At 38.7% G+C, this 14,100-nt stretch overlaps 1 protein-coding gene across 3 annotated transcripts in view; it reads right to left on the minus strand.

The window, feature by feature from the left end:
* The window catches only part of LOC136864504 (lysosomal alpha-glucosidase), a 350,034-nt gene that overhangs the window by 89,686 nt on the left and 246,248 nt on the right, over positions 1 to 14,100 (minus strand). For all 3 annotated transcript variants that reach the window (XM_068226300.1, XM_067141562.2, XM_068226301.1), the window contains one exon: positions 1,980 to 2,131. In XM_068226300.1, coding sequence (XP_068082401.1) covers positions 1,980 to 2,131 — 152 coding nt within the window. The remainder of the gene's footprint in view (positions 1 to 1,979; positions 2,132 to 14,100) is intronic.

Genomic DNA, 14,100 nt, shown 5'->3' on the forward strand with positions numbered 1-14,100 from the left:
TGACATAATATTGTGATTAAGCATTTCAATGAAATATGTTAGTAACAAAAGAACGTATGAAAAGAGGCATACAGATTAATACAACGCTAATAATGAAAAAAAAATTCGTCATTATGAAGACTCGAACCAGAAAACCTCGTATTTTGAACTGTGCGCGTTAGCCATTACGCTACGAGGTGAGTGTGTATTGTAGAGATAGGATAGGAAGGGTGGGAGGGGAAGTGTTCATTCTGGTGAAAGAAGAATTTGTAAGCTACGAAAAAGTTAAAGATGAGACACATGGAAATTCTAGGTATAAGGCTCATTTCTAAAGATAATAGGCAACTTGATATATTTGGAGTGTACAGATCGGGAAAGGGTAGCACTGACGCGGATTCGGAATTATTTGATAGGATAGTCAGCTATGTGGGAAACGACATGGAAAGAAATGTGATTGTAGCGGGAGATCTGAATTTGCCAGATGTCAATTGGGAAGGAAATGCGAATGACAGGAAGCATGACCAACAAATGGCAAATAAGTTAATGTGGGAAGGACAGCTGATACAGAAAGTGATGGAACCAACCAGAGGGAAAAATATCCTGGATGTCGTGCTGATAAAACCAGATGAGCTCTACAGGGAAACTGAAGTAATAGATGGTATTAGTGATCATGAAGCTGTTTTTGTGGTAGTTAAAAATAAATATGATAGAAAGGAAGGTCTTAAAAGTAGGACTGTTAGGCAGTACCATATGGCTGATAAAGCAGGCATGAGGCAGTTTCTAAAAAGTAACTATGATCGGTGGAAAACGGTAAATAAAAATGTAAACAGACTCTGGGATGGGTTTAAAGAAATTGTTGAGAAATGCGAAAACAGGTTTGTACCTTTCAGGGTGGTAAGGAATGGTAAAGACCCACCTTATTATAATAGAGAAATAAAGAGACTAAGAAGGAGGTGCAGACTGGAAAGAAAGAGAGTTAGAAATGGCTGTGGAAGTAAGGAGAAATTGAAGGAACTTACTAGAAAATTGAATCTAGCAAAGAAGGCAGCTAAGGATAACATGATGGCAAGCATAATTGGCAGTCATACAAATTTTAGTGAAAAATGGAAGGGTATGTATAGGTATTTTAAGGCAGAAACAGGTTTCAAGAAGGACATTCCAGGTATAATAAATGAACAAGGGGAGTGTGTATGTGAGGATCTTCAAAAGGCAGAAGTATTAAGTCAGCAGTATGTAAAGATTGTTGGTTACAAGGATGATGTCGAGATAGAGGAGGAGACTAAGGCCAAAGAAGTAATAAAATTTACATATGATAACAATGACATTTACAATAAGATACAAAAGTTGAAAACTAGAAAAGCGGCTGGAATTGATCAGATTTCTGGGGATATACTAAAGACAATGGGTTGGGATATAGTACCATATCTGAAGTACGGATATCTATACGAAATACCGGAGAAGTTGCTGCAGAAGTTACGGTACTATTCCTTATGATAATCTGCCTTTGTAAGTATAACCAACGAACCTACAGATATTTACAAATTTTTTTAAAGTTAATATTATTACCTAAAGTATTTCCTAAACCTAAATTCGAAACAAGGTACACCTAGCTAGCCTACTTAACCTAGAAAACGTAATTTACTGAAGACCAACTGAATTGCTTGTTACAAGATTTATAAATATCACTACTCCCAATTTCTACCAACAAGCACTAAACACCACTATATAAACAGCACTAAATGAATCAGATATACACAAAATTTAGCTATTTCAATAGGTTTTCACTACTTTATCACTACAATAATGCAAGAGCTCTCTCAACAGCCAACCGTTCTCAAGCGCATCCAACAATAAAAGAGCTTCTTTCTTCTTATTTGAAATTCATAAACACATGAAATACAGCATATCATCATGCTTCATAGAGTGAAGTCTACGATAGAATTAACATACTGGACATCAATAAAATAGGAACGTACAATCAAATTATTTGTAGTACTCACAATTCCATCATCAGTGTTGTGATTGCGAGAAAATGGATAAAAGGCACCCAGCTGCATCCAACGCTGACACAGAGGAGCAGTAGTATTGCCATTGAAGCCACAGATATCAGCACCCATCAATGGAATGCCAAATAAACTAAAGCTCAGCAATTCTGTAAATAGGTCATAATATACGCTTACAATTCAAGTCAAAGTAATTTTATAGGTAGGTAAAATCACAGCATTTCTAATTCTAAATATAGGCCCAAAGAAGCTATGATTGGAAATGGTGAAGCTCAAGGTTAATAAACAAAGATAGAAGCAAGAGAAATCACTTGAAAAGTTGAAAATGAGATTGACCTGAGGTATTAAAGCCTAAATTCCTCAGTACTAACTTTTGTCAGTGGGAAAACAAGAAGAATCTCCCAATTTGAACCATGTGATGTTATATCTTCCTTATTCCAGCCTTTTGTACTTTACTCCTATTCTTTCTTATTTTATGAATTAGTGCAATGCTTTTTGTCTGTGCCAAAAGGGAAGAGTTTTGGACACAAATACTCAGAATTGTCCAACAAAGCAGCTGCTGTGTTGTTGCATTATCCAACCCATATAATGGGCAGCGTTTTGCAGAAAATATCACTGTGTTAAACATCACGAGAGCCAGGCCGAAATAAATTTACTTCACAACGACGACCTAAGTCAATAAATCACTACCGATCTGCATTTAGGGCAGTCGCCCAGGTGGCAGATTCCCTATCTACTGTTTTCCTAGCCTTTTCTTAAACGATTGAAAAAAAATTGGAAATTTATTGAACATCTCCCTTGGTAAGTTATTCCAATCCCTAACTCCCCTTCCCACAAACAAATATTTGCCCCAATTTGTCCTCTTGAATTCCAACTTTATCTTCATATTGTGATCTTTCCTACTTTTAAAGACACCACTCAAACTTATTCGTTTACTGATGTCCTCCCATGCCATCTCTCCACTGGCAGCTCGGAATATACCACTAAGTCGAGCAGCTCGTCTCTTTTCTCCCAAGATTTTCCCAGCCCAAACTTTGCAACATTTTTGTAACGCTACTCTTTTGTCGGAAATCGCCTAGAACAAATCGAACTGCTTTTCTTTGGATTTTTCCAGTTTTTTAATCAAGTAATCCTGGTGAGGGTCCTATACACTGGAACCATACTCTAGTTGGGGTCATACCAGAGACTTATATGCCCTCTCCTTTACATCCTTATTATTAGAACCCCTAAATACCCTCATAACTAGGGCTCGGATTCGAGCATATTAGCATATTTTTTTCCTGAATAGTACACATTGAAAGAAGCCTTTCGGTGGTATTTTCATCTCTCTGGGACCTGCAGAATTTAAATTTATCGAGCATATAAATGCATAAAACCGCGGTTTTCAGAATACAGGCATATAAATGCATATTCTTGTGGTTTTCTTCTAAATAGTATGTTTTTCTTCGAATTCCCCCCAAAATTCGGGCCCTGACCATCCTTAAGGTTCTAAAACAGAAATAATTATTGAAAAGCCTATTTGGTGCGAATAATAGAACCGCAGGTTTTTTTTTACCATTAGTGAGGTCATTCACACACCCTAATTGGCCTCTGCCGGATTAGAGTGCGACTCGTCAGATAAGCGATGGAACCCGCAAGCATCCTTTCACTTTGATATGTGAGGTATTTTAGTGGTGTGCCTATTTTGGGAACCAGTATTGTTTAGGTGGCTTTTCCCATGAAGTGGTGGAAGATCCGACCCGGTCAAGTCAAATTTCTGCATTCTACTCTCAGTTCTCAGTTCCTAATCGTATCCGTACGTACCTATCGAGTTCTTGTGATTTCTAAGTACGCGATGCCTAAAGTTAAGGAATCTCTGAGTGTTTTACTCCGACGATGTGCAAAGTAAGACCCTGACTCATTTTCTACTGACGGGAAAATTATTTTCTGCAAAATGTGCGAAAAAGAGGTAAGTTCTTATTGACATTTTCACATCTACGTTCTTAAATATATTACTGGTCAAACGGTTGAAATTTCAAGTAAGCCGTATGTGCAGCATACGGTGTCTACCTACTAGGTAAGTAGAGAGAAGTCTAAGAATTCGGAGTGTAGACCCGTTAGATCCTCAGATTTTACATTTCCGATACGAAAATTGACGTTTGGATTTGCTGATTTTTCATGAGATCGTTGAGAGGGTGCTCGTATTTCTACTGCAATATTTGAAAATAATTTCATAGTCCACAATGATTTATTTTGTTCATTCAATGTATTTTTTCTCACTTATGCATACCTACCTATTTATTTTCAGATCAAGATTTCGAAGAGTTTTCAATTTTCCTAACATAAAGCCGCAAGTGGGCACTGAGCAAAAGTTGAAGAATTAAAAAAAAAGGAAATCGAAGAAACAAGCGCTGATACAACCTCTGTTCAATCAGCAACAGCACTCGGATGAGTTCTCTTCCAAAGTTTGTAGGGCGTTTTTAAGCGCCAACATACCCCTCTACAAGGTCGAACATACAGAGATTAGAGCACTCTTCAAGGACTTTGCAGGAAGAGAGTTCCCTCATGAGTCGACCCCACGTAAAAATTACGTTTTTTCAGAGTATGAAAAGGTATGAATTCATGCTCGATTGCCGTATTCTGCATTCTCGTTTAAACAATTTTAATTTTAACATGGATCTGGCTCTGTCGTAATGAAGGTAATCTCTCGATAATACCTTAATTCCACGAAGAATATTCATTCAGGTACTTTCCTCACCAGGTTCTGCACGCAATCAGGGACGACATCGGGAGCCACTCAATTTGGTTATCTATCGACGAGACCACAGACAGTTGTGGAAGATACATGGCCAACGTTATTGTTGGAAAACTCAGTCCCAGTGAACCGGGGAAGGGCCACCTAATTCTGTGCAGGGAGCTAGATGTGACAAACTATGGTACCATTGTGCGAACAGTGCAAGCAGCTCTGCGTAAGTATATTTTTGTTAATTTATTTTTCAAGCGTTTTGCCAAAGAAGAATAAGTACAGTCTGGCTATAATTTCAATGCATTCTATGTATGCTCAGTGAAGACTCTGATAATTCTGATAGTTAAATATCTCTTACAGTCGTACGACATGTCAGAATCCCATTAACTGAACGGTTCACCCTTCATTTTATGCATTCCTGTTTCAGGCTTGCTGTGGCCAACCTTTTCAGATGAGGATGTAAACAAAGTACTCGCACTGGTGACTGACGCTGCTCCCTACATGATTAAGGCTGGGAAAAGCCTCAAGCTTCTCTACCCGAAGATGTTACATGTTACTTGTCTTGCTCATGCAATGCACAGAGTTGCTGAGGAGCTGCGCGAAAAATCGTCCAGCGTCAACAGCATCATTTCCTCAGTGAAGAAAATTTTCGTCAAGGCTCCTTCTCGCGTCCGTGCCTTCAAGACGATGCATCCAGAGTTCCCTTTACCTCCCGAGCCCATATTGACGCGATGGGGAACTTGGATCTTGGCTGCCTTGTATTACGCTGAAAATCATAGGGCAATTGAGGTAAGACGAGTTGAAATGTTTAAAATCTTCTCATTTCCGAGGTTTTCTCTATCATTCTTTTCATATCTTTTCTCCATCATACGGCGCCTAATTTTGTAATTTTCTCAGTTATTCTCCTCGGCGAATGTTTTTCAATTATATTTTTTCCAGGTGATCAATACGTTTGATGAGGCGGACAGCAAGTACATCTCGAAAGCTAAGGCTGCTTTTAAAATGAAGGGCTTGATGCCATCCTTGACTTTCATAAAAGCCTACATGAGCATCATTCCTGAGGCCATCCTAAAGTTGGAATCGCAAGGGATGGAGTTGGTTGAAGTGGTGGCTACAATACAAGGAGTCGTCCAAGAAGCCAACGCGTGGCCTGGAGACACTCGGAAAACCGTGAAACAAAAATTGGAGTTTTGTGCTGGCTCGAAATCCCAGTTGGAGTGCAGCGTTGGACTTGGAGAGGATGCTGCGTGGCGAGTCAGAACCGTCAGAGGATTTTCCGAACTACTCTGCACAAAAAGCACCATCATTCAAGTATTTACCTCTCGTGTCAGTTGACGTCGAAAGATCGTTCTCATCATTGAAACTTTTATTGACTGATTTAAGAAAATAATTCAAAACTGAAAACATAGAAAAAATTCTTGTTGTACAGAGCAATGCAGATCTACTTCATTGACTTGCCTAATTCTGAACATCTTGTAAATGAACTTTTAAACTGTAACTTTTATAAGAAAACTTCTCATATATATATATATATATATATATATACTTGGAACTTGAATGCGAGTATATCGCAGTGTATCATACATACAATTAGAAAATAAAGCTTGTATATAAAGATATGTTATTGGTTTTTCGTTTCACTTTCCTTTCTATAGTTTTTAACGGTGTTTTTCGAGCATATTCTGCATATTTAATCGCATATAATGGTTTCTTGAGCATATCTGTGGAGCATATAATGGGTTTTTCGAGCATATCTATCGAGCATATAACACATGGTTTTCGAGCATATCTGGAGATTTTATCGAGCATATCGATCCGAGCCCTACTCATAACCATGTGCAGAGATCTGTACACTTTATTTAAAATCATATTTATGTGATTACCCCAATGAAGATCTTTCCTTATATTAATACCTATTCCCCAAAGGGAAATTTCATCCCATCAACACTGTAATTAAAACCGAGAGGACTTTTCCTATTTGTGAAGCTCACAACCTGACTTTTAACCCCGTTTATCAACATACCATTGCCTAATGTCCATCTCACAACATTATCAAGGTCATTTTGCAGTTGCTCACAATCTTGTAACTTATTTATTACTCTGTACAGAATAACATCATCTGTAAAAAGCCTTATGTCTGATTCCACTTCTTTACACATATCATTGATATATATATAAGAAAACATAAAGGTCCAATAATACTATCTTGATGAATTCCCCTCTTAATTATTACAAGGACAGATAAAGCTTTGCCTACTCTAATTCTCTGAGATCTATTTTCTAGAAACCACCCATTCAGTCACACTTTTTTCTAGTCCAATAGCACTCATTTTTGCCAGCAGTCTCTATGATCTACCCTATCAAATGCCTTAGACAGGTCAATCGCGATACAGTCCATTTGACCTCCTGAATCCAGGATATCTGCTATATCTTGCTGGAATCCTACAAGTTGAGCTTCAGTGGAACAACCTTTCCTAAACTCAAACTGCCTTCTATCAAACCAGTTATTAATTTTGCAAACATGTCTTATATAATCAGAAAGAATGCTTTCCCAAAGCTTACATGCAATGCATTGCAAACTGACTGGTCTGTAATTTTCAGCTTTATGTCTATCACCCTTTCCTTTATACACAGGGGCTACTATAGCAACTCTCCATTCATTTGGTATAGTTCCTTCATGCAAACAATAATCAAATAAGTACTTCAGATATGGTACTATATCTCAACCCATTGTCTTTAGTATATTCCCCGAAACCTTATCAATTCCAGCTGATTTTCTAGTTTTTAACTTTTGTATCTTACTGTAAATGTCATTGCTGTCATAGGTAAATTTTAATACTTCTTCAGTATTTAGTCTCCTCCTCTATCTGGACATTATCCTTGTAACCAACAATCTTTACATACTGCTGACTGAATACTTCTGCCTTTTGAAGATCCTCGCATACGTCGCACCGACACAGATAGGCCTTTTAAATCTAAGAATTTCATTTTTGTCCGTATTGAACTGAGAATGGAAGATAGGAAACTTAAAAGAGTCCACCTTTTAAGTTTCCTATCTTAAACAGATAGGTCTTACGGCGACGATGGGACAGGAAAGGGCTAGGAGTGGGAAGGAAGCGGCCGTGGCATTAATTAAGGTACAGCCCCAGGATTTGCCTGGTGTGAAAATGGGAAACCACAGAAAACCATTTTCAGGGCTGCCGACAGTGGGCCTCGCATACACACTCCCCTTGTTAATGATTCCTGGAATATCCTTTCTGGAACCTGTTTCTGCCTTAAAGTATCTATACATACTCTTCCATTTTTCACTAAAATTTGAATGGGCACCATTTATGCTTGCCATCATGTTATCCTTAGCTGCTTTCTTTGCTAGATTCAATTTCCTAGTAAATTTCTTCAATTTCTCCTTACTTCCACAGCCATTTCTTACTCTATTTCTTTCCAACCAGCATCTCCTTCTTAGTCTCTTTACTTCTCTGTTATAATATAGTGGATCTTTGTCATTTTTTACCACCTTTAAAGGTACAAACCTATTTTCACATTCCTCAACAATTGCTTTAAACCCATCCCAGAGCCTGTTTACATTTTTATTTACCATTTTCCACCGATCATAGTTACTTATTAAAAACTCCCTCATGCCCGTTTTATCAGCCATATGGTACTGCCTAATAATCCTCATTTTAATATCTTCCTTTCTTTCACATTTATTTTTAACTACCACAAAAACAGCTTCGTGATCACTAATACCATCTATTACTTCAGTTTCTCTATAGAGCTCATCTGGTTTTACCAGCACCACATCCAGAATATTCTTCCCTGTAGTTGCTTCCATCACTTTCTGAATCAGATGCCCTTCCCATATTAACTTATTTGCCATTTGTTAGTCATGCTTCCTGTCGTTCGCATTACCTTCCCAATTGACATTTGGTAAATTGAGATCACCCGCTACAATCACGTTCCTTTCCTTATCGTTTCTCACACAGCTGAATATCTTATTAAATAATTCTGAATCAGCGTCTGCGCTACCCTTTCCCGGTCTGTACACTCCAAAGACATCAAGTTGCCCATTATCTTTAGAGATGAGCCTTACCCCTAGAATTTCATGTTTGTCATTTTTAACTTTTTCGTAGCTAACAAATTCTTCTTTCACCAGAATAAATACTCCCCCTCCTACCATTCCTATCCTATCTCTACGATACACGCTCTAGTTCTGTGAGAAATTTCTGCATCCATTATACCATTTTTCAGCCATTCTATTACCATTGTTAATTTCTTTTTTCAGGTAAGTTGAATCGTCGTCATCGTCGGCTGCAACTCATATCTGAGTAAACATATTCTTAAGGGCAAAAGATCTACATGGATCAACGCCCCGAACAAACAGCATTAAAAATAAAAAATAAATAAAAACATATTCTTCAGCATTTGAGATTTTCACACTCACAAAGCTTTGTGAATATGTTTCATATGACTTAGTAGCCCAATCTTGGCATGAAACATACATCCACACAGATCACATGAAATGGTTGGGGGAGGGTGGAATTGAGCTTGACGGAACTTCTGTGCTTATCGTTTATCCTCTTCATGTCCCTGTAGTTCCTCTTCAAACACTGAAAGTGATGTAGAAACAGTGTGCCAAAAAAGTGTACGATTCTCAGCAAACATATCACAGGATTGAATGTTAATTCCAGCACTTTTCATAGTATACTTTTAAAGGAGATTCTTAATACCTATTCCCACATCTGTAACATCTTCAGTTTTTGAGATATACATAAGTATCCCCATAAAAAGAATTCAACCCCTTGATCAGTCCTTCACCCACCCTCACTCTCATCTAAGTGTATTTTCCAAAAACAAACATACATGTTCCTTTATTTTTAAAGGAGATTCCAAATATCAATTTTCACGTCTGTAACATCTTCAGTTTCTAAGATATAAGTATCCTCACAAAAAAAAAAATTCAACTATTTTTCACTTCTGTTCACCCCTGTTAAGTGTCTACTCCGCAAACAAAAGTGTACAGGTTCCTATATCTTTAAAGGACTTTCCAAATACCAAGTTTCTTGTCTCTAACATGTTAAGTTTTGACAGATAATGTAGATATACTGGTACTCATTTTAAAAATTGACCTGCTTTTCCAATTCTTTTCAGCACTTTAACTGGATTTTCCAAAAGAAAAAAAAACATGTTTCATTATTTTTAAAGAAGATTCCAAATACCAGTTTTCATGTCTGTATGTCTGTAACACCTTCAGTTTTTGAGATAAATGTATACTCATAAGAATAATTCATTAATGATATCATCTTAGGGAGACTACGTTGCCCGTTCGAAATATCATCGTCACTAAAGCCGGCAAATGCTTGCGCTTCACCTAGAACAGATTTCCATGATCGTGCGAGCCTAGTAGCGGTAATTTTGTCCCATAACTTATTGACTGCATGAAGAGGATCCAACAAACTGAACTCTTTCCAAAATTTTGGAATATCGATGCCTTCCTCAACAAATTGCTGTAACAGAGATGACCTGTAGTTCTTCTTTAAAGCAGCAATAATGCCTTGGTACATAGGTTCGAGAACAGAAGTTACATTAGTAAGAAGGCATTTCACATAAATATCACCTTCTTTAATTTCACTTTCGTGTGGATGAGAAGGCTCATTTGTCAATCAAGAGCACTGCTTTGATTGGCAGTGACTGCTTAATTAGGTAAGCCGTCACTTGTTTCACAAAATGATTGTGAAACCAGTCCTTAAATATCTGTGTGTCCATCCACGCTGCCTTTTGATGGTAGTACTGAAAAGGTACATTCTCTCGTTTGAAACAACGGGGATTTCTAGATTTCCCCATCGCTAATAATTTTAATTCATGATCACCACTTGCGTTAGCACACACCATAATGGTTATTCTCTCCTTGGATGTTTTGCGGCCTGGGGCTTGCTGTTCTTGTTGCATCACTAATGTTCGGGTCGGTAAACATTTCCAATACAACCCTGTTTCGTCTGCATTGTAAAGTTGTCTAAGGTCAAGCTGTTCTTTTTCAATGAATGATTGAAATTCCTGTGCAAACTTTTCAGCAGTACCTGTGTCTGCGCTGAGACGCTCTCTGTGAATAGCAATTTCTCATATTCCGTAGCGTTTCTTAAACCGCATAAGCCAGCCAGAAGATGATTTAAAATCGCCTTCTAAGCCAAGAGCATCATGAAAACGTTTTGCTCGCTCAGCACACATTGGGCTGGACACAGGAATACCTTCCGCTCGTTTTTGATTAAACAACCGTATCATGGCTTAATCTAGATTTGCATAGTCCGATGCTCTCACTGATTTCTGGCACGATGAACCATCACAATTAGCAGAAAATTTGATGAGGGTTTCCTTTTGCTTCTTCATGTCTCTCACTGTTGTTTTACCCACACCAAACTCGCAGGCTAAATTTGATGACGCCTTGCCTTCCTCCAGTCTTTCTATAATTTTCAGTTTTTCACTGACAGTTAACCTTTTACATTTTATTTTTCGACCACGCATATTGAAAACTCTTACTACAGTACTGACGTATTCGAAACTTCAAGAAGACTTCCACACTCCATTCACACTTCTCAAGTACAGTAGCCTACAATACATTCGCAGCCTGCGCACCTACCCTTCACTTGGCTTACAGTTCAGTGACCTTGGGCTGTGGGGAAAGGGAGGGTAAATTCTGAGTGCATTCCTCTTTCAGTGGAAGTCCAACTCTTCAACTGCTGCCTGGTGGGAAGGTTGGTGGGAACAGATCGTCCAATCAATCAAAAAGAGCCCTTCATCGTGTGCTGGGAAGAGCATTTCTACACTATGAAGAATAATATGTATATTATATGTGACTGCGAAGCTGTCATAAACTCTCGACCACTCACTTACATGCCAGAAAATGATGACGATTTGAGTCCAATCATGCCTAGCATGTTTCTACAATACATGGCCAATGTGGGTACTCCATATTTGGACTTGATAGATGAGTAGTGGTTGTCAAAAGAATCAGTTATGTTCAGCAACTACGCCAGGACTTGAGGAAGTGATTCATGGACGAATATCTGGGCCACCTTGTACATTGTCATCAAAAATCAAATGGCAAAGCAACAAAAATCAAGAAAGAGGACATTGTGCTCATTGGCTATGACTGGAAGAGGTGGATTGAGTGGCCCGTTGACAAGGTACTTGAAGTATATCCTGGAAGAGATGTTGTGGTAAGAGTGGTACGGTTGAAGATTTCTGGTGATCTTACTCGGCCTTTGTAGAGACACTACTTGTTGGAAAGATCTTCACGTTGCTGGCATTAGTGACAGTCTTTCAACCCTTGTTGCCTCTACTGAAGGAGGTGCAGGTGACGAGAAGCGAAAGAAGAGTAAAATTTCCTGAAAAACTAAACCTGTGAGATTAGTAGATTGTTATTTCCTCCAACAGTCAGGAGGGGAGGATGTCAGAAACCAGCATAATAGGTGGTGGCAGTGGTGAAAAGTCTACAACAAGGGTAGTGCATGAGAGTCTGAAATGAAAATTCACAGCCTGTTTCCAGTCATTTGACCGGGTCAGGGATGGAATGAATGAAGCCCCTATCAAGCGGCGAGGATAGGAACAGTGCCGGCTGCCGAAGCCTGTCGCACTCCTCTGGGGCAATGATAAATGACTGATAGATGAAATGAAATGTGAATGGAGAGTGTTGCTGGAATGAAAGATGACAGGGAAAACTGGAGTACCCGGAGAAAAACCTGTCCCACCTCCGCTTTGTCCAGCACAAATCTCACATGGAGTGACCGGGATTTGAACCACGGTATCCAGCGGTGAGAGGCCGGCGCACTGCCGCCTGAGCCACGGAGGCTTCTTGCATGAGAGTCTAACCCAACAAATATTGTCCATTCCATGAATTGGGTTAAGTTCATATTTATGATGATAATATCTTTAGGGGAAACTGTCAAGGTCATCAGCCTTCATGTTTAAGACCTTATCCTACTGGTGACATGCACAAATGATTTGGGTGTGAAGTGAGAGTGATAAACTAGTTAAAAATCTGGCAGTCAATAGGAAACGCCAGGAGAGGTTACAGCTACCTTTCCTAAGACAAATCTTGTGCTGTAGCTAACAATGTAGAATGTGTCAATTAACCACTCCACTTACTCAGGGACCAGTTCATAAACTGAGTCAATAACTAGCCTGAGTGATATACTAGAGAATTTTACAAACATGGTTGAACATGAACTATGAATTAAAAGAAACATAATCTTTATAACAAACACCTCACAATCATTCAATTCAACATTATCTAGAGCAGTTATCTCAAACTCAAACCCTTTGAAGGACAATTTTTAGATTTGTAGGAATAATGAATTAAAGGCCTGAAAAAAATTACAATTTTTCATGAGGTACAAACTTTTACTAGGTACTCAATATAGGTAAGAAAACATATTAACATACAGGTAAATCCCGTTACACGTGGATTCGTTATCCGAGATTTTGCATATACGCTATTTTGGTTTTAAGTCTAGTGCTGCCATCTGTTAACAGTATGTGGAAACTGTACTTCTTTAAGGCGGGTACAGACATGTATGCCGAACTCTCTAACGTACACTACGTCGTGTGCCAATGTTAAACAGGGCAAGCGCAACTCTAAGTGCATCTTCTGTCATGTTTGTCAAGACCGGAATCGTCAGTTCCGGTCAGTAAAGCAGTGTCCGGCTCCATGGCTAAATGGTTAGTGTGCTGGCCTTTGGCCACAGGGGTCCCGTGTTCGATTCCCGGCAGGGTCGGGAATTTTAACCTTGATTGGTTAATTTCGCTGGCACGGGGGCTGGGTGTATGTGTCGTCTTCATCATCATTTCATCCTCATCATGACACGCAGGTCTCATACGGGAGTCAAATCAAAAGACCTGCACCTGGCGAGCCGAACATGTCCTTGGACACTCCCGGCACTAAAAGCCATACGCCATTTCAGTAGAGCGGTGAAGTTGCACTTGACAGGTTTCGTGTTTAAAGTGCTGGGTAAAAGGAAAGAAAGTGTGCCTGTCGAAGGAAAGAAGCATGTACCAAAGTTGTATTCGTTAGAAACACAGATGTGTTGGATCGCTATGAGAAAGGTGAGCATATTGTTGACATTCAGCATGCTTTAGGACTTAGTGAATCCATTGTGAGAACTATTCGTGAAAATGCGGAATTAAAAGAAATAAGTTTCATAATGATAGATCCATATTGAACTGTGATTACAATAGAGTAAAATAATATATTATTATTGGTCCACCTTTTCAATACAAAATGAAAATTATATAGGGACTAGTTTCGACCTAGTAATAGGTCATCATCAGCCTGAAGTAAATTAAAGCGTAAATATCGAAGAAAACATAAACAATGTAAACACAAGTACAGTCTTTTTAAAG

This window comes from Anabrus simplex, chromosome 2, assembly GCF_040414725.1.
Source record: "Anabrus simplex isolate iqAnaSimp1 chromosome 2, ASM4041472v1, whole genome shotgun sequence".
Classification (NCBI taxonomy): domain Eukaryota; kingdom Metazoa; phylum Arthropoda; class Insecta; order Orthoptera; family Tettigoniidae; genus Anabrus; species Anabrus simplex.